Genomic DNA, 25,782 nt, shown 5'->3' on the forward strand with positions numbered 1-25,782 from the left:
TTGTTCTTCAAGAACATTTTCATTCCACATTAAGACCATAACAGAACTTCTGTTCCAGTCGTCCCATCAAACATACCATGATAAATATATCTGTGTGTATATATATATATAATATTATTAAATTCCTTTTTCTGTATTATTTTGTGTGTCACAGCAGCTTTATTTTCTTTTATATAAAAGAGAAGGAAAAGGGAGAATAGGGCAAATGGAAAGACAGAGATGATCTGAAATGTCAAGCTACAAAATTAAAATATTACATATGAAAAACAGTTTCATGTCAAAAAAAACACTATGCATTTTTGCATTCTTTTACAAGTGTTTAGCTTTTCTGACATTTTATGTGTCTTGTCACAAGTTGAACTCCAGTGGTGTCTTTCTGATATCTTTATTAAACTGATTTATTATTGTTTTTGCATGCACTGCAATCAGTCACAGAACCAGAACCCGGAGGAAGGCTCCTTTATTTTTGCATGGTATACTCAGCTGAGAATGGCTAACCATTTTTAAGCATTCTTTTTTTGAATTTTCAAATCCCTTTAACCATAGTTTGGCTGTGCTAATGCATACTAAATGATATTCCCAAATAAAGCCAATGATTCTGATCAGAACAGACCCAAAAACATCTATTCTTCAGTTCAATTGCAAATACTGGAGCCAGATCCAAGGGAACCAGCTTTCCATGACAATTTTCTTCATCACCACCCATCACACACTTCACTGCGTTGTTAGCAACTTACTGCAAGACGACGGATTCTAGAGACAACACAACCAGATATGCAGAGTAAACACCATGGGTAGCTTTTGAGTTCATATATGGCAATAGTCTCTTTTTATTAATTATGGATTTTTTTTTCCGAGATTTTTTCTCAACTCATGTCGTGGTTCATGCTCCCTCCCCCCTCCCAAATAGTCCTCTTCACCCTTTCCTCCCACACCCAGAAGTAAACCAAATCAAAAAAAAAAAAAAGCAAAAAAAAAAAAGCAACCCAAGAAACCAAACCAAACCAAAATCCAACAATCTCCAAAATCATTTATTCCCCTCCTCCAATCTCGAAAAATTATATGTATGCTGGACACGGCCAGATCAGTTTGTTCAATATTTTTTGTTGTTTAATAATGTTTGTATTTTTTTCTTTTTCCTTCCTTTTTTTTTTTTTTAATAAGTAAACTGAAAAATTATTGATACAGTCAGGGATCACGAACATTGTTAAAGACTCACTTGGAGATATGAAACAAGTAAGCCATGAAGTCTTCTAACTTTGCAGAAAGTTCAGCGGAGGAGGAGATTTGGAGACGTCCGAGTTCACTAACAGGGCAGAGCTGTATGCGCCATCTCCAGAACGCTAAGTGTGCTTTATAATACATTAGGGCAGAGTTTGCTGACTCCAAGTGATGACTGAGACATTAACAGTCACTGCTGAAATTTTTTTTCCCAATACTTTTTCCCACAAATGATATCTCCCAATCTCGTTTGCTGAAATGGTTCTGATATTTCAGTTAAATCTCATTAAGTATTTATATATTTATATATAAATAAGTATTCTTTTTTACACATAATACTCTTTGTCCTTATTTTTCTGTTTCTTGTGGCCGCTCTTTGAACTCTGCTGCTTCTCCTTCACGAGCGTGCCGTTGCTCTGGGCTGAGTTGCTGATGTAGTTCCGCGTCTCGTCCACCTGATAGGACCCCTCGTCCCTGTTCCTGTACTTGTACATGGCATACAGGAGGATGAGGATGCAGAGGGCAGCAGCAGCCACAATGCCGACGACCATCCCCGTTGTGCTGCTCGACTCGCGGACCACCTCTGAGGCCCCCGGAACCCGTCTGATTCCCGGCTCCGTGGGGTTTGCTGTGGGCACATTACGGAACATGGGGGAAGTGATTAGCGGGCTCTTCAGCTTTGTGCTGTCTAGCTCATAGGCAGTGGGCAACGGAAGCAAGACTATGTCAGGCTGGGGTTTGAGCTCACGGTTATTCATTTTGCCGGCTGGCAATTTGGGTACCATCCCAGTCGAGGACGAAGCTGTGGAGCGGATCAGCTCAGGGGACAAAGACGTGGTAGTAGTCCTACCAGTTTCGGAGACTTTGTTAGGTCTAAAGTCCTTGGATTCCCACTTGGGTGCGTGTGCTTTGTAGCCACCTTCGAAGATTGAAGTGGAAAGACTCTTATCTGTTACCAAGGAGAAGGTGGTGTAAAAATCTTCATCATCAGTAGGGGGTAGGTTAGAGTCAAAGGTTTCCCCTGAGCCATACCCAGATATCACCAAGCCATCATCATCACAACCATCGCTGCCTTGGTCCGACAAGCAAGGTAACCCCGCCTCAGAGGTCATGGACAGGGAATCTTTGGTGGTCTCAATAATGGTGAGGAGGGGGCGAAAGGTAGGGGGAAGTGTAATGAAAGGTGCACGAGTAGCAATAGGAGGGATATCTAAAGGGTCTTCTACAAGTAGAGGGACAACTAATTCACCTCCTGGGATGGAAAAGAGAAAAAAGAGAAGATTAGTACATTTTACTGATACAGTGCACCATTTTCAATTCACTTAACTCAAGGGCAGTACGAGGATTTGGGCATTACAAAAAAGTGTCAGGGATTAGACTTGCTGCCCAGCTACACTACGAACATAATTTTCTGGGGGATCCTTTTATTCTTCCCTCCCATCCTGCATCTGACATTGATAAACTGCATGTTCCACTTCCTTTCTCTTTTAGCCTATACTAGGTTCATATAGCAAACTGCTCTGAATTTTGGGGGGACCCAATTTTTTGCTTTTGAAGATACTCTCAAGTGACTCTGTGGGCACAAATTTTTGGCAGTGATCTTTCATAGGCAATTGGTTACAAGACTGTTAATATGAACCATTTCAGATTTCTATACAGCAATATTCTCTCAGAGGGATTTTACCGCTCATCTTTTCAGTTTTTCCCCGCCGATTCTTTTCACTGAAGACAACATTGTTATTTCTTCTCTGCTATTCAAGCCTGCTTTCCATCTGTAGCAGTTTCTAAAGCCTTTCCACAAGGCCTTTCCCATTCATGCATTTCTTCGATTGTTTTCTGTTTTTTAAATTGTGTGAAGGTTCATGAAAGTGAGGGATGGAATAAGAACCGAGTACTTACTGGGGTCCATGAAGGTACAGAACTCTGCTCAAAGATGGTTCATTTCTTTTTAATCTTTCTTTATCATTCTGTTCTACGTTAGACATGTCCCTTGCCTGTCATCTTCTTGGGCTGCTAATGCCATTTCGTTTTGACATTCTCTTCTTCTTGATATTCTTTTAGTATGATTTGATTAGAAATTAAGATAGATGTAATTGCGATTAAGGATCTAACTCTCTGAATACCCAAATTAGTACTTATTACCTGCATTGCAGAAGTTACCTCACAGCTGCTGTTACTTCTTGATACACAGATAGCTGTGATCAGTGCTACTTTTTCCTAGCATGGTGGCTAAGTGCCTACAGGGGACTAAAAATGAGGCAGGCTTATAGTCTACTACCAAAGTACAACAAAGCTACAGCTACAACTTCTATACCTTAACAGAGTACAGCTGAAGCAAGAAAACCGAGGTGTCATTTCTAAGATTTGGTTGCTGTGCTGCAATGGTGCTACTCCTAGTGTAGTAGTTTTGATTTGTCAATACATTGTAATATGACTGTGTTTCTGCTTTTCAGCCTATGAGTAATTAACACTCCAGTGTTATAGTCCAATGTGGAGGCTTAATTAATTTCTTTAATTTACTGAGTTCAGATAATATAGTCTGCTAGCATACAGGCTGCTGACACATTTTTGGGCATGCCATATTGCTTTTTAAAGTTTGTGTATAAATTTTCCCTTGCTCATTTTTATTTGGTTAGCCACTTAAGCTAGTTGATTTAAATATAAACTGAAGATTTTATCTGACACCATGAATAGTCATCCAGATCTGTTGGAAGGAGTGCAACTCACTATGAAGTATTCCTAATGCATAGGAAAATTTTAATTTATATTCACTGCTGCTTAAGGAAAGAGATGCAAAAGGGGTTTTAGATTCTAAAAAAATAAATGCCTTTTACTTATGTATTAGCAATAACTAATGAACAGTCTTGGCTTTGTTATGGCAAGAGGGTCAAGGCATGTTTTGGCATTAGGGTCAAGTTTTTGCTCTCTTCTACCTGCACTATGTATTACACAAACTTGTTTTCTTCCCGTTGAATACTGCCTGAAATGTCCGTGGAATTTTTGTAAAGAATAAAATCAAAATGTTTTAAATATATTTGGAGAGCAATACGTTTGAACAAATCACATATTGAAAACAGCAATATACTGAAAAGGTATTTAACAGTTTGATTAAATCTAGATAGCAGAACTAGCAGTATGGCTTATTCTTATCCTTAATGAGAAACTAAGCGCTAACAGTTTAATCAATTAGAACCGTTATATTTAACTTGTAGGTACTAGGGTAGAAATGAGGCCAAAATGAGGAATGTGGCACTTTACTTCTCTTAACGTATTTTTATGTTAAGTGATTTTTAAATTAAGATACAAAGGGCCAGTTGGAATATGCTGTTTAGTTTTCTGGGCTTCCTTAGCATGTTCATGCCAAGTCTCTTACTGAAGATATGAAGAAGAAATAAGTATCATATGTGTATCAAAAAATATGGAAAAAGCTAAAAGTGTAGTCTGCCAAGTGGCTGCACAGCATTTTGTGTTCGTGTATCTGAGCTGTTTCTGTGCAATGCAGAAACTGGAGCACGTAATATGATTTAGATATGTATAGAAGCCCTATCCATGTTTAGAACAGGGCATCTATAATCTAAGTAAGGTGGTCTCAGGACAAACTTGGAGTACACCTCAGAAGGAAATACCATCTGTGAGTCTGCAAAAAAATGAAGAAAAAAAAAGAAAAGAATTTAAGTGCACATTAAATCAAGTTGCATGCATGGGGAATTTGAGTTTCAAAAAGAGGGGGATGGATAGTGTCCCTTTATGTTTTTTTTTTTTTTGTTTTTTTTTTTTTAAGATCAGAGTTTTGCTGTTAAACAACAGTATTCATCTGTGAATTCCATGGACCATCTGTGACATCAATTGGAAAAAAAGTCAGTCTGGCAGCTTTTAATCGTTTGTCTAAAGCTTTGAAGCGCCTCTGTTATTAAAATCTATTATCCTAGCACATGGCATCAGTATGCAGTATGCTACCCACTGGGGCAATATTTTGGGCAGTTTTCTTCCAAAGAGGATTTTTTTTGGTCCTATTTGTAATTAATTTCATTGGAGGAACCTGAAACATATCACATTTAATTTGAAAAAAACACCCACATTCTTTCACCCCAGCAAGCCTTGCCTTAAAAACAGGTAATGGTTCTACATTTTTTGTTGCTGTTGAGGTCCTGAGTCAACGATCAAGACTACTGCAACTATAAAACCATTGTGGTCTTCTTGAAATGTCAAAGAACTTTGCTTGAGTTGCTATGTTAAATAAGGCTTCACAAAAGTGATGGAGAGCAGATCAGAATTTTTTGATTCCGGCAAGTCTGGTGGATGGAGGACAATAGAACAGATTCAGGAATGAGTTTTGTGGAGTTTTAATTTCACTTTGGATGCAAGAAGAGAAATGATTTTCATACCAGGAAGGCTGGATTAACTTTGACTTCCCCTACAATTAATCTCATCTCTAGTTTTAGTCCAAAATGTCAAATGAGCCATTCTATGCTTGCCTGTACACTAAAGAAACAGACTGTTAAAGGTCCTTCCTTATGAATCACTTCTCCATTAAAGAATTCATTTGTTACTTTTACTAAAAAAAAAAAAAAAATACTTTAGGAGAGTAACAGAAAGCTGGCTTTAAGGATGGTAGTGATGCTTTGAATGTTTGATTTTTCTGTCTGAAAGAAGCTGTAAGACTGAAAAAAAAGCCATGTGGGAGAAGGTAACTCAGAAAAAAAGCACTCTAAATGTCAAATGTGACCTCAGTTTTATTGGCATATTAGGCATCTATTCAAAACACACAGCAAGATAGAAGTTATATGTCTAATAGTATGCATGCACAATGAATACTTCTTGAGATATGTGATTTATAGAGGAGTTAAAACATCCTTTAAAATGACATGATAAAAATGCCACTCAGTCTGAAAGAAAAGTGTTACTTAAGGATGACAGGAAATGTAAATTCTGAAAAGCTCCCAGGAATGTGTGAGAAACATGAACATAATATCTATAGAGGGGAGCAAGTGCAAATTTTTGTACCATCCCTCGAAACAACTATGTTACTGCTACTACATTTCTACTTATAAGAAACACAAGAGGGAGTCTGATGACAGGCAGATGATAAGTGTGCATGTAGTGGGGACCATCTTTCACAAAATGACAGCTGAGACAGCAGGAAGCTGCATGTAGCCTGTGGTCCTTTGATGGAGAAGTGGTGCCTCTTGCCCAGGGCTCCACATTGCTTTAAAGGTAAGCTCTGAAAGCTTTAAAAGACAAAGTGCAATGCCATTGCCAAGTCTCTTTGTACACGAGTGTTGGATCCTGAAAGGTTCACTGTGAAAGACAAGTGCTTTAAAGACTTAGATCTCTGGAAAAAGCTAAGGAGGAGCCTCTGAAAATCCATGGCTTTTCAACTGGGAAGGGAAATACATTTCAGGCAGGTTTCCTATTTTCATATTACTATCTGAAGTTTTGTTTTTCTCATAGTATCTCCAAGCTTTTCAATGACTAAATTCATGCCTTGCAGTCTTGAATAAAGCTAACAGTTTCAATTTCTGAACTGCTTTGTGCTTAAAACAAAATGAGAAGACTGCCACCCAGTTGTGCCCTAGTTTCAAAACAAATATTTGTATGAGACTTTGATTCTGTCTGTGTATGGTATGGACTGTTTCCTGGTAGTTACAGGTTTCTTTCCTTCATTTTTTTCTGCTGGCTGCTGAGCACCAGTTACCAGTGTTAAGTGGTATGCTATCAGTATTACTTTAGAAATGCAAGGATTTCACAAAGACTTCCCAGATTTGTGCTTTCTCTCCCAAGCAGGGTTCCCAAAAAGCATGGTTCCCAAAAAGAAATATGTTTTTTAAAAAGCTTCTGTTGACAAGAATTAAATGGAAGGGAAACTGATAAAATGGTTTCCTCTACAGTGATACAGATACAAAACTAGTTTGCCCATCAGCAGTACAATTGCAAAATAAAATAAAATACTGAAAAGCAAACTAGCAGCAGCACTGTGAGAACTGAGGTCTGTGACGTGGGAAACTTTGTACCAAGCAGCCCCATGCTCTGCTTGGCCTTCTCATTTTATGAAACAAACACAGTATGTATATTCCTTAAAAGTTATCCCTTTAATCTAGTCCATATACTGTTTTAATAGAGTTGTGCATTTATTTAAAATACCAAGATCAGTGGGGATATAAAAGGTCTACTTTAGCCTTGAAGCTGCCCTGCTTTTAGCTGTATGAGTATATTTATAGATACATAATTCATACCTCTGGGGCTGATCTCCAGTAAGTTCTCTGCCACTGGAAAACACAGAGTATTAAAAATTTAATAGAAGCCTTATGAACTCTGAGGCTGCTGTGGGTGAGTCATGAATGCAGAGGGCACCAAAAAAAAAAAAAAAAAAGCAAAAAAAAAAGCTGCCAGCTTTCATCTTCACAGCCACGTCTACTTCACTGGAGTCTCAGGCAGCAAACTGATAGAGGACAATAGGAGCACAAAGATGAAGCCTGGAAGATTCGCCTTATGGTGACCATAAGAGACACACCCTTATCGTCTATCTTTTCCAGCTTTTTTTGAAGAGATTTTAAAGGGCATCCAAACCCTGCAACTAAAGTTTGTCATTTGCATTATATTCTTATGCTGTTCCTCTGAAGTTTGATTCCATTTTTAGTATGAAATAGTTGCCACAGAAAATAATTCCTTACCTTTTCCCCCTCTGTATCAATGCAGTAACAGTGCCAATAATTCCTTATTAAATGACTGAGTTCATAAAGTTCTGTCTAATGGTGTTTTACTTAATTCTCCTTTGAGTCCTCTGAGGATGAGAAGGGGAAAACATTCACAGGAAAAAATGATGCTAACATGAAGCCTAGTAGATGAACATTCTTAATATTTTCTACTCTTTGCAGTCTGATTTAATTGCAATTGACAGTGAGTAGCAGAGAGAAAAATATCCTTCCCACAATGGAATACTGCAGCATTTCATCTCAAATATCTCATTTTCCTTTTGGAGAATATAGTGTGCTCAAAGTGATTAGATAAAACAGTACTTCTTGTGGTGGAGTTGGTTGAACAGCATTTCTTAAGCCCACAAAACCACATTAAAAGATGTTAGTTATCGCATTACTCAGGGCTCATGAGCAACAGGAAGGTACAGACTTTGAGAAGTCACGAATCCCACGTTAATGCTGGGCTGCTGTTCATTGCTGCACGTTCTTGGTCATCTTCACGCAGTTTCAGTGAAACAGGTGTCAATACTTTCCAGAAAGGACCTGGCATTGTGTTTGCAGGCAGGGTTCTAGAGCAAAAACAAGTATTTTGGTACCAGACACTGAGCTGCTTTGAGCCACCTGAAACATACCCTTTTCCATCTCCCATCATTATTTTAAACTCTTATGATTAATTGGTGACAGCTTCCTATTCAGTGTGATGATTTGTTCTGTTTTCAGCATCAGTTGTTCAGGGGACTTGACAGTTGAACCTAAGATACCTACTAAGTAGTTAGTACAGCACTGCCATACAGGAAAGCTGGAAACACGCAATGCTTGTAAGGGAATACAACTTTTTATTTTATCAAAAACTCACTGTTTTTTTTTTTTTTTTTTTTTTTTTTTTTTTTTAAGAAATCAACACAAACCTTGTTTGAATTTTTAGAAGGTCAGAACGTGAGTTTCAATAGGAAACATGTGTCTGCCACATGTAGGATTTCTGGAAGATACTGGCAAGCCTGATACTAGTCATAAAAAGATGGGTATGTTTACTTCGTAAGAGTGCACTTGAGAGTATCATTTAGACAGGATATCAGGCAGATAATCAGCAATCAAGAAAATTAATAGAAATAAAACACTTTCATTAGAACAAAGTAGGAATGACGTAGATCTGCAATAAGAAGACCCTGAGAGCTACTGAAATGCTACAGAGGTCTTGTCATTTTTTACTTGAAGAAGGCTACAACACCAGGCTACATACGAAGTAGCATCAAAGAAAGTAGCACTACTGGTGGTTCATTTTGGGAAAGGGGACAGAAAGCTAGACAGAGATAGACCAATAAAAAATATGAGCAAACTACCACAGACTTCTTCACCCCCTCCTATGCAGAACACAATCCAGTAATTGACAATACACAAAAAGCACATAACATAAAAGCAAATACAAACTGATTCAAAAAAAAAAAGTGAATTTATATACTTTTCCCAAAACAAAACCATATACTAGAAAATAAAAATGCCACAACAACAAGATCAGAGAAAGGAAAAACATAAGTCATTCACTTTATCAGCTAAAGAAAATTAAAACCTACAAGAACTGAAAAAAATTATGAAAATAATAATAAAAAATACTTTAAAAAAGTAATCAAAAATACATAAAAATATTTAGAAAGCATACCACATTGATTTCATAACAGTCAACTTACATCAACAAATTGCCCGCATGTTTTTTGGCATGAAAGGAAAAATTTACAAAAGAAAGTTGTGTAAGAATGCTCTTGGACAAGTAGCATTGCCACATTCTTGTAACTTGCTTTGTTTTGTTGTTGTTTCTTAAAAACTTTTTTTAGCAAAATGTTTATTATTTCTTTTTAAATATAATTGTTTTACAACAAAGGGCGATACAGGGAGGCAACAACACATACATCCACACCACATAACATGAAAAGAAAAAAATCTTGCACCTTAACAAATTCAAACTTTTTTTTTCTGCTGTTTTTGGTTGTATTTTTTTTTTTATCTTATGTAAAGTTGTTAGCATATTACAGTTGAAAAATCCTGTACATTTTATAGAATTTACTCTGCTTGTTTGCATATCTACATATAGATTTTTTTTTTTTTTTTGAAAAGCAAAGTTTTCTGTTTTTTGCCTTTTTGGTCAATTTGATATATATTTTTTAAAACATTTTCTTTTTTTTTTTCTATAATTTTTGTGTGTGTGTGTTTTAAGGAATGAATGACTGCACATAAAAATTTAACAATGCTAAAGAAAGGGGTGGTAGAGGGGAACTTATGGGAAGAAAAAATGCCTAGGGTGGATGGAGTGGGAGTGTAAAAATCTATGAGTGTACTACACAGGAGATGAAGATGATGGGAGTGAATGTGTAAGTCAGTTGCCATGTCCATGTAAGGGCGGTACGGAGTGATCTAGCAGCATTAGAGCTTCTGGCTGTAAGGAAGGGATGGGCAATATACAAAAACAAATGAGCATATTCATGCCCATCAACAAAAAGAAAGAACAGAACTCTAACATTGACAATCTCACAAACCCTAAGCTGCAACTTCTTCAACATGCAAGTTACAAAAAATTAATAATTATAGTATTATTATTTACATTTTCATTAAAGGTTCTCAAATTATAAAAGCATTTTAAACTTTTCCCTACTAAAAATAGCAGTAAAATACATAAACTAATAATAATAATAATAACCAGAGAATAAAACAAAAAGAAAACAAGGAAACTAGTTTTATGCATTGGAATTAGAACAACTTCATCTGTAGCTACCCACAGCTTCCTTCTTCTAAGAATCATCTCTTCTGAAGTCCATCAAATTAATATCAGTACTCTCAATAATTTGAGACAATCATATCTTGAGCACATCAAATCCCTGTTTCAAATGTAATGATGGTGTTGGCACACCCCTTCCCCACTTTCAAATTAGATTGCTTTTATATTCAGATTCTCTGGAGAATCTCAAAAATACAGCTGTGGGATTCTGCCAGTGAAGTAGTTCTTTATTTAAAGAGGGAAGTAGAGGGAAAAATAGCAGAAAACAATTCATAACTCTTTTGTTTTGTTTGTTTCTTTTTCATTATTAGATTGGAACAAACCAAATCTAAGATAGAAATTCAACCATTGAAAAGAAATACATCAAAATATAGCTATGTAGAGATATACTAAAAAAAAAAGCAAAAATGAAAAAGCACTTTGTTCCCAACAAGAAGGGAAGATAAGGACAATTGTGGGTTTTTTTAATTTTATTTTTAAAGAAAATGTATTCCACACACTTTCAAATATGAACAAACTGGATGCACACATTGAAAAGGAACAGACAAAGCAGTCTAGGGACACTTTCATCATTTGGATATTTTTTTCCCTTAAGAATTCTCTTCCCTTCCCTCCCTCTCTCATTTAAATTTGTTTTCAATTGTTGGCAAAAAACCCCACCACCCTCCGGTGTTGCTTTTTTTTTTAATACATCTTTTTTTTTCTTCACTTCTTTTTAAAATAAACATGGAGAGGAAAAAAAAAAAAAGGACGTGCAGTCTGGATGTACGTCATAAATAGACATAGAAAAAGATAGAAGAAATTGGCTGAGATCGACAAATGGGTTATATAATAGCTTAATTTTACTGTAGGATGTTAATAATAATGCATGCTTAAAGTAAGTTGCATTTAGGGAAAGTAGAAAAACAGAACAGCAAGCAAGGAGTGGGGTGGGTGGAGGAGAGGGGCTGGCGGGGAGGGGGGGATCATTCCATGCCTCTCCAGAAAGGGCAAAGCACATTCCAGCGGGTTCTCTGCATTTCTAGGAGAGGTCAGAAGGGAAAAGGGTAAGGAGAAGTCATAAACTATATTGGGACATAGTTTGCGTCCTGACTATGATCTTGTATTTGTATTAAATGCACAGAACACGTAGAACCCCAACCACTTGCCCTTAAGCTGGACCTAATTCTCTAGCGTATTCCCAAAATGAGTGGGTATTTTTGTACCCAGACTGGGCTTATTACCTGTAAGTGCTGATCAGCTTGAGTAAAGGGTGAAGAATTAATTAATTATATTAATTCTCATAAACGTACTCTACTATACAGGAAACTGCTATTGCTGTAGTGAACATTTGTTCATGTCGGTGAGCAGTTATTCAGACATGCTGTACATGACCACTTCTGGGAGACCACCACTGCCACAATAGGATAGCAGAATTAAGGTCAGCTGAGCTACTTACTGAGGTAAGCATCAGTTTGGTATGAACTGTCTGAAAGAACAAACCTGTCACTGGTGTAAGTGACCACTCAAAGTTGTGAACAATACAGTTAGTAGAATTTGGTAATAAGACCGTATAATTTTGCATAGGCAAACCTTCCAATGTTACCATTAAAACTGAGAGACTAGTTCCTCCTATGCTGCAAAAGAATTTACAGTTCAAGAAGATATTGCCACTCAATCCTATCAGTTACTTAAACTGCATGCCAAATACTCTTTGTTTTAGATGGGTCCTCAGATTCCTCTGAATTCTCCGGGTTTCACGTGATGTCCATATTCTTCTTGAATGAAGACCTGACATCAGAGTCCTTCTAAAAAGGAACTCAAGGTCCCAGCCTGTTTTTCTTAACATTTTAGGAACGGGAAAACATTATATATAAAGCTTTGAACCCTGTTTATGCTGAATCTCTCCATGAGGTATGAAAAATATACTGTAAGCACTGCATGTACCCTAGGTTTCCATCAGGAATGCCAACATTTTTGCTTCATAACCATTCTTAAAGGTTATGCTACCACCAGTCAGTGGAAGTGGGTGACAATCTTGAATTTCTGGTATAAATGGGACTATCCACCTTGAAAATATTGTCAGTAGCTCTTCTGTATAAATTTGATAAAAACAACAGGTAGGATGTTTTAGTACTTATTAACATGAGAGGAAATAGTACCTCTAAACCACTGAGAGTTCAGTATTAATTCTGGGGAACGCTGAATAAGAATAAATGACTAAAAAAAAATAGCCCAGTTTGTTCTTAGATACATTACTGAAAAGTGTCTAGTTCTGAGAGGAGTTATATGAGAAGACCCTCAGCTCCTACTTCAGAAGTGATGAGGTTGTGCTGAATACTAGCACAGTGCTTCCATAGCTGGAATGTACTATGCCTGTGCTGGAGGACTGCACTGGAACTATCTACTACATCCCTCCAGAAAGCATGTTAGAAAGGGAAGTCGATCAACCAAGGAAGAGGAAACCTGGTCAGGGTAGTCTCAGGGACAGAACGTGTAGGTTACAGGAAGCAAAATATTGGCCTACATAGGATATTTTTGGGCATTCATTTGTGGATCAGAAAGGACTGACTATGAATAGAAAACAATGACAGAAGTGAGGCCTTTGCAGACCTCACTGGAAATTTTTATTTGGTCACATTTCAAGGTTAGTGTCCCTGGACACCACTCCCTACCAGGATTCTCAGCTTCTGGTTTAATTGTACTTAGGAAGTTTCACAATGAGGCATTTAAGCTTTGAATTTTAATCAGTATCTGTCGTGACTTGCAGCTGGATTTTCAGAGCAGTGAAATGTCCCCCTTCAGCACATTAGCACTGAGTGCCTTCTCTTTGATGCAAAACAGACCGGAAGGCATGGGGTCTGGTTGCCAACTGTGAAGTCTATGTCAGGCCACTTAAGTAAATACTTATGCCCTATTTGACAACAGATGCCTAACTCATTGCGTGAGGGCCTGGAAAAGCCTTCTACTGCCTAAAAGATCAAAAGGACTAAAGAACCACAACTGGGGCCAGACACACTTAAAGAGATGACAAGATTTTGAGAAGGAAATCTTGATGTTTGTTAGGCTCTAAAGACGATTTAAGAGTGCTAAGCAATTCTTTCCCCACTTGGTCAACGCATAGGTGCTTGAACAGAAAAAGCGTGTTTTGGAAAATCTGGGCCCAGCAATTGCTACTAATTACAGAAAAAACCTCCCAAGTCTTTTCAAAATCTAGCTCTTACTAGCCAAAAGTTGATGTTCTAATTTGAGAACTGGAAGCCAAATGTTCCCACATGAAGCTACACAGACAATATGTTATTACTTAACATTTACAAATTATTCCCTCAAAAAAACAAAGATTAAAAAAGTATAGCCATTGCACCCTTTTTGTACTTTCAAACCTTCAGGCAGACAGGACTAGGAAGAGAAGCAGCTATGCTATGAAGGGTTACAGACTGTCTTGAAAGATGCCAAATGTTCCAAATGAAAAATTCTACATTTAAAAAAAAGAAGGTATTTTTTCAAAAAGTCCCTTGTTCATCATGCTTAATTATACAGTTGTATTTTTTCACTTTTTGTTTTTAAGTTGCATTTTGAAAGGATTCTGCTGAAGGCAGTCAATACTTCTCCATGTTACAGAGCATGATTATAGATGGTAAATTAGGATCTGCATTACTGTCTCTGGGTTCAGGCTAACACCTAGAACTGCAGTATCTTCTACCACTCTAGTCTTCAGGCTCCATCTCTTCCCTAACACAATGAAAACTACATTATTTGAGTACCGTGCACTGCAACACAAACCTATCAAAATACCTCATTAACAACTAACAGTACCAGCTGCTTCTTACCTAGCTGTCCAGCAACACTGTCAATACCCTATAAATATCCAGGATTCCTATAAGCAGGAAATAATACGATCATAAGTTTTTCCTTATTCGGGGTATTTTCCTTTCTTTCTGTATTTTTTATGTGCAGCAATTGCAAAAATAGGATGAGGCCAGAATATTTATTTATTTATTGTACTTTGACCTAATTAGAATGGGACCCAAGACAGTGGCAAACAGTAATATGCATTTCACCACTGTGTAATCCAGCCTTCCAAACTCCTGTTACCTTTGTGAATTTACTTTGTACACAAGGCAGCACCCTCTTTGGGTCATTTAAAGCCATATGCTTTGAGCAAGGATGCTAATGACATACTTCTAAGCAGCTGATACTATCAAAACATTACTTAAAACAAATAGAGAATTTCCACCGAACTGAAAGTGTTCACTTTTCTGTAAAACGTTTACAGAAATAGGGCCTTGTTAGCTATGCACCTGCTTTTAGCTTCAAGAGGTGTTGGCAGCAGTTTCTTCTCTGCCTAGAATATTTTGGTAGCAGAAATATATGATAAATAGATAAGGGGAAAAAAGCTCTGCAAAAAATCCACACCTCATTTCTGTACGTCAAGGAAGAGAAGAATCTTCCCAATTTCCAATGATTTCTCCATAAAAGAATACAAACACAAATGGAGACTGTTTAAGAATGCTCTGTAGCTGTTTAAAAATTAGTGAATTTACCACTTCCTAATATAAACACTAGAATTGCTAGAGCTATTAAACTTGATCAAATTAAGGATCTAATTAACCTAATATTCTATCTCTAACAGACTGAAAAGTGATTTAGTGAAGAATATAAGAACAAGGAATGTATACAGCAGTGCTTCCCGCATACAGTGCTTCTTTACCTTCTGACAGTCATCCTGTTTAGGCATTTTCTGGGATGAACGTCACAGTAAAGACCACAACAGCTACTAAGTGTGTACCCAATTTTTAACAATACTTACATGTTGACCGAAGATCCAAATAGAAACCCTAGTAGCTCTAGATGAAACATGGCTTTTCTGATCGTCCCCAACTCAGGCATTGTCAAAAAAAAAAAAAAAAAAAGTGACCTCATTTAAGGGGAAAATGGGAGAAAGTAGGCAGAAGAGGGGGAAGATTGTTCTCCAAGACAGGGTCCCAGTGAGAAGACAAACTCTGGGGGATTCTGGCAGGAATCTGGGAAGTGGTGTTTCTAGGTGGTGCTTCCTGCTGGTAGTAACTCCCAAACTCCCACAGCAACCTGTTACTTCTTGAATGCTTTTAACCTTTCTCAGAGTAATATTTTTCAGACATAGAGCCAAACAAATGTGTAATGGACCACAAATAACAAACAATTTGTAGATTAACAGGAGTAAAATATTAATTTTTAAGGCAACTCCTCCTCCCAAATCAGACTAAAAATCCATTTGTGGGATTTTTATCTGCTATTTACACCAATGTAAATTGTAACAGAAGAGTGCCAGCTTAGCTGTGCAGTAAAAAAACAAACAATCAAACAAAACAAACAAACAAAAAAAACCCAAAAACCAAACCAAACCAAACCAAAACAAAAAAAAACAGAGAAAGGAGCGTTACCTAGGAAGGGAAAGTTGTATCACTTTCCTTTTACCAGTTGTTTGTACCAGCAAAATCCTCTCTCATTCTAAGCCTATAGATGCATAGGGAGCTACAGAAATAAGAAAAGCAATCTGTATTAATAATGCCTACATGGGCACCACTCACACAGTGCCACATAACACCTTGTTTGGTTTCACATGTAAGAATTAATGAGGTTTCTTTATAGCAATGAGTAGCTAGAAAACTATTAAATATGAAAACACATTTACAGGTATCGAAAGCTAAGGAAATAATAAGGCTAAACTGCCACAGCTTTGAGGGAAAAGACTTTTTCAGGTGTTTGCCATAAGCTTATTACCTTTCACATTCTGAACCAAAGAGTATTTTGATGCTTCCAGAGCTAAGCAGCCCATCCAATATCACTGACCTGAAAGCATTCTTTCTGTGCATCTCTACTCAACCATCTCCTTCTCCTCTCAGAAGCAGCTGATATGTTTTTTTGAAAGACTTAAGATTGACATTTGTAATCAGCCCGGCTATGTTTTTTTTTTTTCCTTTTTTTTTTTTTTCTTTTTATGTAAAGCTAAACTTATTTAATCCTGAGAGTCAGTCCCATGGGAAGAAATCTTTCTAAAACCTGAGGGATTTTGCAACCACTACCAGATCCTTGTACTGACAAACTCAGTAACAGAACTCTGTCAAATAATTTGAGTGGGAGCAGGAATAGTTTACTGTTTTTGGTCTAAACCCATACAGCAAAAGTTTACTGTGTATTAATGGCATACTAAAATGTCCATATGTTTTTGCTTATCTACAAACAGAAAAGAGCACAGGTATTTCAGCGTTCCTTCCTTTCTTCAGCATACACAGCCACAAAACACCTAGATAAAAATATCAGTTTGCCACAATGCTAATTAATACTGTACGAATACCATATTCCTTTTTGGTACATATAGCCCAAGAAATCTTACAGAGTCACACCATTTAATATTAATTTTTGAAATGTATCCAGGAAACAAATCAAGGCAACACTCAAGTATGCTGGCTAAGGGCTTGGTAGGTACGTTTGCATATGAAACTTGTGTCTTAGAAAAGTTACAGGAGATAATTACGTGGAAAGATTGAAGAATTTAGGAAGTAATTTGAATGCCCAAATCCTAAAAGAGACCTGAAATGCATGTCTATGTATGGGGTGTGTGCCATACTGAGATATTTAATAAAAATAGTATCTGCTTGGCTGTCATAAAAATATTCTCCTAGGTGCCACTAAATTGCAACCACATAAAGGTCTAGATACTTCATGAATGTTGTTTTGTAGCTAACCTTACTGTTGACTCTACATTATCCTCTGTGGGAGTTGTACATGCAAGTTTACCAATGCCTAGCATTTATTCCTATGACCCCCTCCAGTTATACATAATTACTCATAAATATATTTTCATATTTGGTCCTTTAACATTAAGTCATTTCTGGTAAACTTCAGAGATAAGCAGGAGCCATTTCCAGTGCATCATTTTTACTTACTTGGATGCTAGGCTACATTCCCCATTTTTGTTCATCCCTCAGCTAGTGTAACTGTGTTACATTCTCAGGTTGTGTACAGTGTCCAGCCGTAAGTGACTCAATGGAAGGAGTTTCCTCCCTTGCTTTCTGAGAGGAGGATCCAAACCACAGAGGATTCACTGTTAAAAGGTTTTTCTCACAATCAATTTAAAAACTCTTCTGATTGTGGTGTAGTGCTCCTACTTCTGTCTTCAAGATTCCCTCTTATTTTAGTATTTCTTGTTCCTCTTACAGACATAAATCAGTGCTGGGAAGAACCTGCATTTGCAGCTTGCATGCAGAGATCGTTCTTGTGCTTTTATCTTGGAGCTGTAAACAAAACAATGCTAAACAAAACCAGACAAAAATGTCGTCCACTTCTTGGTTAGTTGAGTAATCCAGGATCATCCCAGACACCACTTCTCTCTCCAAAAGACATTCAAGATCTAGAGATTTCACTTTCAAAGTGTCTTTAGTGAGGCAGCTGCAGCTTATTCTTGAGTATACATGGGAAACTATTACTACAGACCTTTAACAAGTACCTTTAACAATGTACACCCCAAACTAAGGAAATATTTTATAAGCTGTAGAAGAAAACAGGTACGTTAATGAATGAGAATAAACTGGGCAATCAGAAACTGTGATTAATTCCATCTAAAAACAACACGATTTCCCTGGAAATGGTATCAAGTCAAATATTGCACTAACTGAGAAGAAACATTAAACTAGGTGTCCATTCAGTGCTCTGAACATCAGTCCCCAGTTAAATCTGGAGTGAAGAGAATTTACATTGTGATGGCTGAGGAGAAGCTCTCCCCAGAAGGCTTTGAACAAGGTTCATTTACATGTGCCTTCAAACCTAAACTTCTTTCACTAATGAATGTTACTGAAAAAGGCACATTATGTATATATGTATGCATATTGTCTTCTATTGAATTTGATCCCTTTTATATCCATTCCTATCCTTTATGACTCATTCAAAATCATGCAGAAAACCTGTGATAAATCAGACTCAAAGCACAGCTTTCCAATGATGGATTATCCAGTGGTATTGCCCTGCTTATAAAGTTACTCTACTTTGGCTACTGGATGTCCAAGTATGTTCTTTCTTCTGTGGATTGACTTGGAGTAATGTTATTCCCATATCAAAACTGAAAGAAAACAAGCAAAAAAATGGTAGTTTCCGTAATGGAAGTTAAATCTTGAAAGTGCAAAATACTACCAGGGAATTAACTACGCAGGACAAAGCTCTAAATAATGCTGAGAAAAATGCTTAAGTGCCTGTTGCTGCAGTTAAAATGAATTAGACAGGGGCTAACAGAAAATTTTGATGTTTTTTCCCTACAAGAAGTCATTGGGACTCCAGAATTGAGGATAAGTCCTTCAAAGTCCTCTTCAGTCAAGTACAAGTCAAAATATTTCTCATAATTAATATGAGGATTCAGCCCCACAGCTATGCTGAAAAGGCTAGACCAAATTCCCTATCAGTAAAATGAGGTGATGCTCAGTACACCAAGTCTTTGTGTAATACCTGGATACCTGTGGAGGAAAAATGATATGTTACTGTTATATGCTATGAGACTGTTACTGATGAGAAGATCACTACCAAACTGACTGGTAAGAGGTTCTACTAAAATACCGCTGGGAAGTGGTAGAAAATCCCGGGTAGAAATGATGATTTAGAGTAAGCTGAAATAAATACAACCACAATTCTTTGAAAAGCAAGAGAAGGGAACACCAACCTTTTGAGCAGTATGTTAGGTGTTGTTCTCTCACATCAGTTCAGAGAATGTGTGATTCTCTTCCCTTTTGATTGTGCTAATGTTTGAATGCACCACAATCCTCTTGGGACCTCAAGCAGAAGTGTTTGGAGACAGAATGGCAATGATTATCAATCTGTGCTTTGAAGTCAGTTCCACTAGGCAGCACTTGTCACTGCATCAGAAATACAATAGAGCCAAGTAATGTATGAACTATCTAGCTCTGAAACACTGCAGGGGAGCCCTTTGTAAAGTAGCTTTCAACATGTGAGCTAGTTCTGTCTATCATTTGGAAAAGACAAGAGGGGATATTACTGTGATCCAGGCATTTTGGGATGGATTTTTGGCAGGATTTTTTGTTTGTTTGTTTGTTTGTTTTTATGGGCAAGTTTAATACTGCTGGGAAGTGCAGGAGCATAAAGAGAGAGGGTCGTTTTTGCAGATGTCTTTTTGAAAGTTCAGGATTACAGTGGTGAAAGGCTGCTGCAGGCAAGTTTGAATCCTCTTTTTCAACACAGTGAATGACTGGAATAAACTCTACAGCGATTCAGGAGCCAAAGCTTTAAGCTGTTTATCAGAGGTTGCATTATAGCAAGAAAGTGGCTGAGAAGGGTATTTACTTTGCTTGCACAACGAATTGGATTAAAGGAGAAACATGTCATTGCAAAAGTTAACCTTATTTAATATTGATGATAATGATCATACTTCAGAGTACTTTAGGACAGTAAAGATAATATAGCCGTGAATAAAATTGAGGAACTGGACAACAAAATTCTTCAGGCCCATTCAGACCCTAAGGGCTTTATGAACAAAATTCAGGATGACTGACTTCTGCTACTGATTAATTCTGCTCTGCACCAGCAAGCTAGGTGGCCTTGATATTCACTCTCCCTTCACGCCACAATAAGATAAAGTATATCACACTATCACAAATGTTTAATCGTTTTCTTTGAGGCATTGGTGAAGCACTAAATTGCAAATATACATTTTTTTTTTTTAATAGAGCAGTTAATATTCATAGGCCAGTGGTGCAGGTCAGATTGCTGTTGAATCACTATTTGAAGAGATATATAGTCATACACTTAAATATGTTTTCCATGAGACTGCTTACTGTATTACCTGAAATATTTACATTTAAATTTTAAGGTCATTGTTAGAAAATCAGCTAAAAGAAGACTTTGCATAGCTATTAACCATCATGTCTTTGCTTCATGGTTTGGTAATTCACAGGAGCATAACAATCATGAATACCTGTGAAATGAAAGTTAACTGCAAACCAAGCCTAATAGGATGAAATGTTAATTAAAAGAAGCTAAAAAAAAAAAACTTATCACATTAGGTCTTCCTCTGCTATGAAGTAAGACATTATGCTGTTAGATTTTAATAGGGAAGTCTATTACTTTCTCATAGACTCTAATTTCCTTTATCTGTGCAAGCCACAAAATTTTCTCATACAGATTTTTTTTCCCCAGTAAATTTATTATTCCTTTTCATATTCTTATACACATGATGCTCTTAAGCACAATCAAAACAGTGATGGAACTGGAAATATTGTGTTAAAAGAACAAACACTTTATTTGTGTAATTCTGCTATTGGCAAAACCTGCAAATGTGAACTTTATGAATGAATTAAAAAGCTGTTGAAATTCTAGCCTTAGTGCCCTGAGGTTTACTGACATATTAGAGTAGTAGTGAACAGCACTGTTTTGAAGTTAGAAGAAAAGTTCCACAATTCAAAAGACTCATTATAAACACTTGGACATGTATGGCTCCTTCCTTGCCTTCTGCAAAAGGACACTAAGCATGAGCAGGCACGTGGACCAACAACATGCTGGAGAAAAACTGGTAGAATTGCCTGTCATTACCAGTGCCTAAACAATGCATGCCAGTCTTTAATGGCAAATTTAAGTGTGTAATGCAAGCTGTCTTCTTTTCATAACCTTCCATGGCACTGAGTTATTCATCAAAATGGAGGCATGTCAGAAGTCAAATTATCAGCTGCTCAATTTCAACTGCATGTTAAACAGGCACATGCATAAGACACTCTCCTTCTCAACACTTAATTATTTCAGGTGTCTCATTCTTGCACATGCGGATACCCCATGTTTTCAGACCTTTGTCTTTGGCTGTTTATTGGCTAATGAATTTATACAAGGAACTTGAAAGTGCCATTGCCACACTGTAGCTCCATCCCAATTTCATATTATTATCTTATTTTACTACCAGCTAATTTAGAAGTGGTAACAATAGTATAAAAATGTAGAAAAAGAGAACCAAGCATCAATTCAAATATATAACTACAAAGAAAGAGAAGAATTCTTTTCAAAAAAAAAAAAAAAAGAAAGCTGCATGTGCTCTATCTTCATAGGAAGAGAGACAGTGCACAGGGTTAACTGGAAAAGTACTTCATTTCTGCTCTTTGCCCAGCTTTACTTTTCCCTTAGAAAAACACATTCCACTTTGAAAATCCTGCCATGGGGTTCCATGCTTATTATGTCTCAGTGGATGCATTTTCAACTTAAAAAATATTTGATCTATTTCCAGCTTAAAAAATATTCTTCATACCAACTCTCTGCCAACTTAATCTGGGATCTGAGTCAAGTTCAGGTCTCCTATCATTACCACTCATAAATAAAGACTGCAGGTCAAAGTATGCCCTCAACAACCTTGGAGCTACCCTGTTGCCTTCGGTGGTGACACAGAAATATTACTGACTGAACTTGTAATTAGGATGTGGGTAAACGGCTCCACTGAAGTAGTGAGAAACAGACTGGAACCCAGCCTTTGTCCCAGTGCTGCATGGGCTCTGCAGGGGCTAACAGGATACAAAACCATTAAAGCCAGTGGACCAGACTCTAGAAGCAAACGCACATATAGGTGGGAATGAGGAAAGGCTTGACTGCTCATCTACAGCTTTGACATAAAGCCATATGTGAAATTGTTCATTTTGTTTTAACAAATATGGATTTTTGTAAGGAAAAAATCATTTTATTCAGAAACATTCCTTCCCCATTGCTAGTGCAGTTCTTCTTTTAACACCCGTAATACTTTTTCCTCCTCCCTCCTATGCAAATTCTACATGTTCTACAAATCCTTTTCTCCATGCGTCTGACCAACTTTCTCCACGTATCTCAACTAAAGCTTGTTACTGAGACACCTAAGGAAACATCCTTCTAACTTCTCTGATTTCAGTATTTATAAAACGGGGACAAGAGTATTCATCCATCCTATAATAGCACTTTCCAATACCTGCTAAACATTTTCAGTTTGAGATAAACAATGTTACTGAAGTACCTACAGTCCATTTCTGGTCAAACACTGCACCAGCCACACAGGGCTTGGTGTTCTGTCAGATAAGACTGAGACGATCCGAAATATTATCAGACGATGAAAAAAATGGAAGTTGCAATGGCTTACTTCAAAGACAGCACATACTTTCTAAGCAAGAGCAGGCTTCATCTCTTATCTCTTCTAGAATATCAATGTGCAGAGAACAGATGCACCAACTGGGCTCAAAAATTAAATACAACTCAGAAGCTGCCTGGTCTCAGAAAACCAACAGGCATGTCTATGTATTCAAACCATGTAGAATAAAGTAGAGCATTTTAATGAAATACAGTAAGAAACATGGATGATATTTTTCTTTATACTGATGCTTTCTACTTTCATTAACCCCAGTAAAAACTGAAGCCACTAAACATTTCACAGAATCAGACTGCCAGCTTTTCCAGCCATGTGGTTAATGAAATTAGTAATTATGCATGCATATGCATACAAACTGGATTTTTTTTGAAATTTTTGACCATGAAAATATTTAATTTGCATCCAGATTCCAAACTGCTAGGGAGATCCAACTGCTGACTACTTCCTTTTCCACAACAAAATAAACATCACATTCATAAATGCTTTGGACAAAAGGTTTGGAAGAGATTTATAAACAAGTGAGGAATGCAGTGAAAAAGTTCTGCTGTTACCATTTTATGCCAATTACCCAAATTAGTCTCTCAGGAATTCCTTCTGCATACAGATTTTTTTCATGCATGTAATGAATTTCATAATTCACTGCTTCTGATCTGACATTTAGGTCTGGTAAACTACCCTACATTTAAACTTAAGAGACTCACCTGCCACAATTTTACACTGATAATAATGCTTCTATGCATTATTCCCAACTTATTTTGGCATTAGGGTAGAGCAAGGGCATAATTTCTTACAGTAGACTCATAGACCTGAAATATGACATGCAGTCCATCTCCTAGGGACCAATAGAGGGTATTACCAGCACTCCATTTTCACAGCTGAGATATTCGCTACAACTGTTTGAAATCTGTCACCATATTCTGTGACTGAATAATACTTTTTTATATCTATGCTTACATACATATCTATATATACATGATCACACACATATATTATATACACACATATATGCAAACATATGTATTTCCCTCAATTCCTATTTCCAGTACCTTTCCCACTGCTCCAGTCAGAGACGCAGAGCTCATATGTTCTGGATTTTATAAAAATATACATTTTTATATAAAAAGGAAACTGAATTTGTCATCCCTTAATCCTCTGTTGCAGAGAATCTCTTTCCTCCACACCAGCTCCCTATGCTTATTAAGCTTTCCAACTATTTTCAGAACTCAGGCTTTATAAGCAGAGGCTTCACTGTAATGGAGCAGAGAGATAACAGTGCCTCTCTACACAGCTTTGTCACTGCTACCCCTGAAATGATGTGTAGAGCTCTATGCATTTCATTACCAGAAAAGAACAGCACAACACAAAACAAAAGAGAAAACTGATAAAGAACTGCTGTTCAACAAGGAACAATGATCATTGCTCTAAGCTCATGTCTGAAATCTTTAACTTCACACTAGATAGCTCATTTGTCTTGTTTTTCATTTGCTGAAATATCAGTTGTATAAGAAAATTAATGTAATATGACATACCACAGTAAAAACTGTCATTGCCCTAACATGACTGGATCCCCAGAAAAATGACCTCCTGGAGTGTGTATCTGACAAAAGGTTTAAGAAATATGTAGGATCAAAATGCAACCTTTGTTTAAAAGTGAAGGACAGATTAAGTGGGGTTTGAATGTGAAAGAAGAATTAAGACTCCAAGGTCTTATACCAAGTCTTGCCTTTCACATGGTCCTTAAGAGCCCAGTCCACAAAAGGATTAACTATCTCTTGTCAGTGTATAAATCTAAAATTTAGATCTTTGAAGTAAGTGCTCAGCTGTACTAACATTCACAAAGCTCCTCTCAGATGCTGGATAAAATATTGTAATACAGCTGTAAAACTGGACATTCACACGTGCAACCATTCCCAGGATCCAACTGCTAAAATTCTTTTTAAACAAACACGTTGAACTTGTAGCTGACATCAGAAATTAAAACCCCTAAAATACAGGAAACAAAATTGTTTTTATAGAGATTTTAAGGCAAAAGCGATAGGTATCAATACCCACTGATATTCCATCATAGATCTGGGCCTTCACAAAATGTCTGCTTTAGGAGTACTAATGACTGTTGCTTCATTTGGTGCTCAGCTTCTTAATTACTGACCTTTAGTGGAAACTAAGCAAATTTGCTATGGAAAAAGAAAGAAAACAGCTCAAGTTCCTCAGGACACTGTAAACATTTCCATGTGAAGACAGTTTTCTCACACTAGGAACCGCTAGCCTTGCAGCTCGCAGGACTTAAGCTATCTGAACTGGCAGCTTGTGTCTGGACACTCACCACCTACAAGATGGGCCAACAGAAAACTCATAACTTGCCACCGGGAAGGAAAGGTCATCTGGGAAGCAAAGAAAACGTCCCCAGAAAAACAATGAGTTCACTAATTTGAGGTATAGATGACAGAGACATGTTTTTCCTATGCTATCATTTCTTTGTGTTTGTCACAGAGAGCATTGCCCGAACCTACAGAGCAGTGTTTAAGCACCTTGGCAGAGAAAGCAAGAAGGCAAGCTACCTGAGCAGGTTCCCCCAACTGGTGGGGTGTGGAGTGTGCATTACTAGCAGAGTGAGCTAGACACACAAATGGCTGCTTTCATCTTTAAATGATTCTGCTATTAGAATAGAGGTGCTCCGGGCATAACATTTGCAGATTGTTTTACCAGCTGTTTCTAAAAATACCATGTTAGTGAAGGAGAGGTATTTTCCTCTCCCTCCAAAATCATTTTTGTTTGCCTTTCCTTTCCAAGGGAAAAGCAACAGATATGGAATCCAGCATATGCTGGAAAGATCACACAGCTTCAGGGATGGACTTTTACCGGTGCTGTTCAAAATATAATGACAAGCTATGAATGAAACAACTGAAGATGCTGAAATATACTACCCCAACTCGTTTGATAAATTTAATTAATGGTTGTATCCATCTAACAAAATTGATGTAGAACTAGTG

The 25,782-nt window shown here is 37.1% G+C and overlaps 1 protein-coding gene across 5 annotated transcripts in view; it reads right to left on the minus strand.

Annotated features, from left to right (window-relative positions):
- Positions 1-1,287: 1,287 nt before the first annotated feature.
- NRXN3 (neurexin 3) overlaps positions 1,288-25,782 on the minus strand; it is a gene marked incomplete at its 5' end in the record, with an annotated part of 932,654 nt that continues 908,159 nt past the window's right edge. For 3 of the 5 annotated variants that reach the window (XM_084286893.1, XM_084286897.1, XM_084286896.1), the window contains one exon: positions 1,288-2,473. In XM_084286893.1, the coding sequence (XP_084143019.1) occupies positions 1,548-2,473 (926 nt within the window). In that variant the 3' untranslated portion in view covers positions 1,288-1,547. The remainder of the gene's footprint in view (positions 2,474-25,782) is intronic. The other 2 variants (XM_084286894.1, XM_084286895.1) reach the window with 1 other exon arrangement.

Source organism: Netta rufina, assembly GCF_964035555.1.
Source record: "Netta rufina genome assembly, chromosome: 5".
In the NCBI taxonomy this organism is placed as follows: Eukaryota; Metazoa; Chordata; class Aves; order Anseriformes; family Anatidae; genus Netta; species Netta rufina.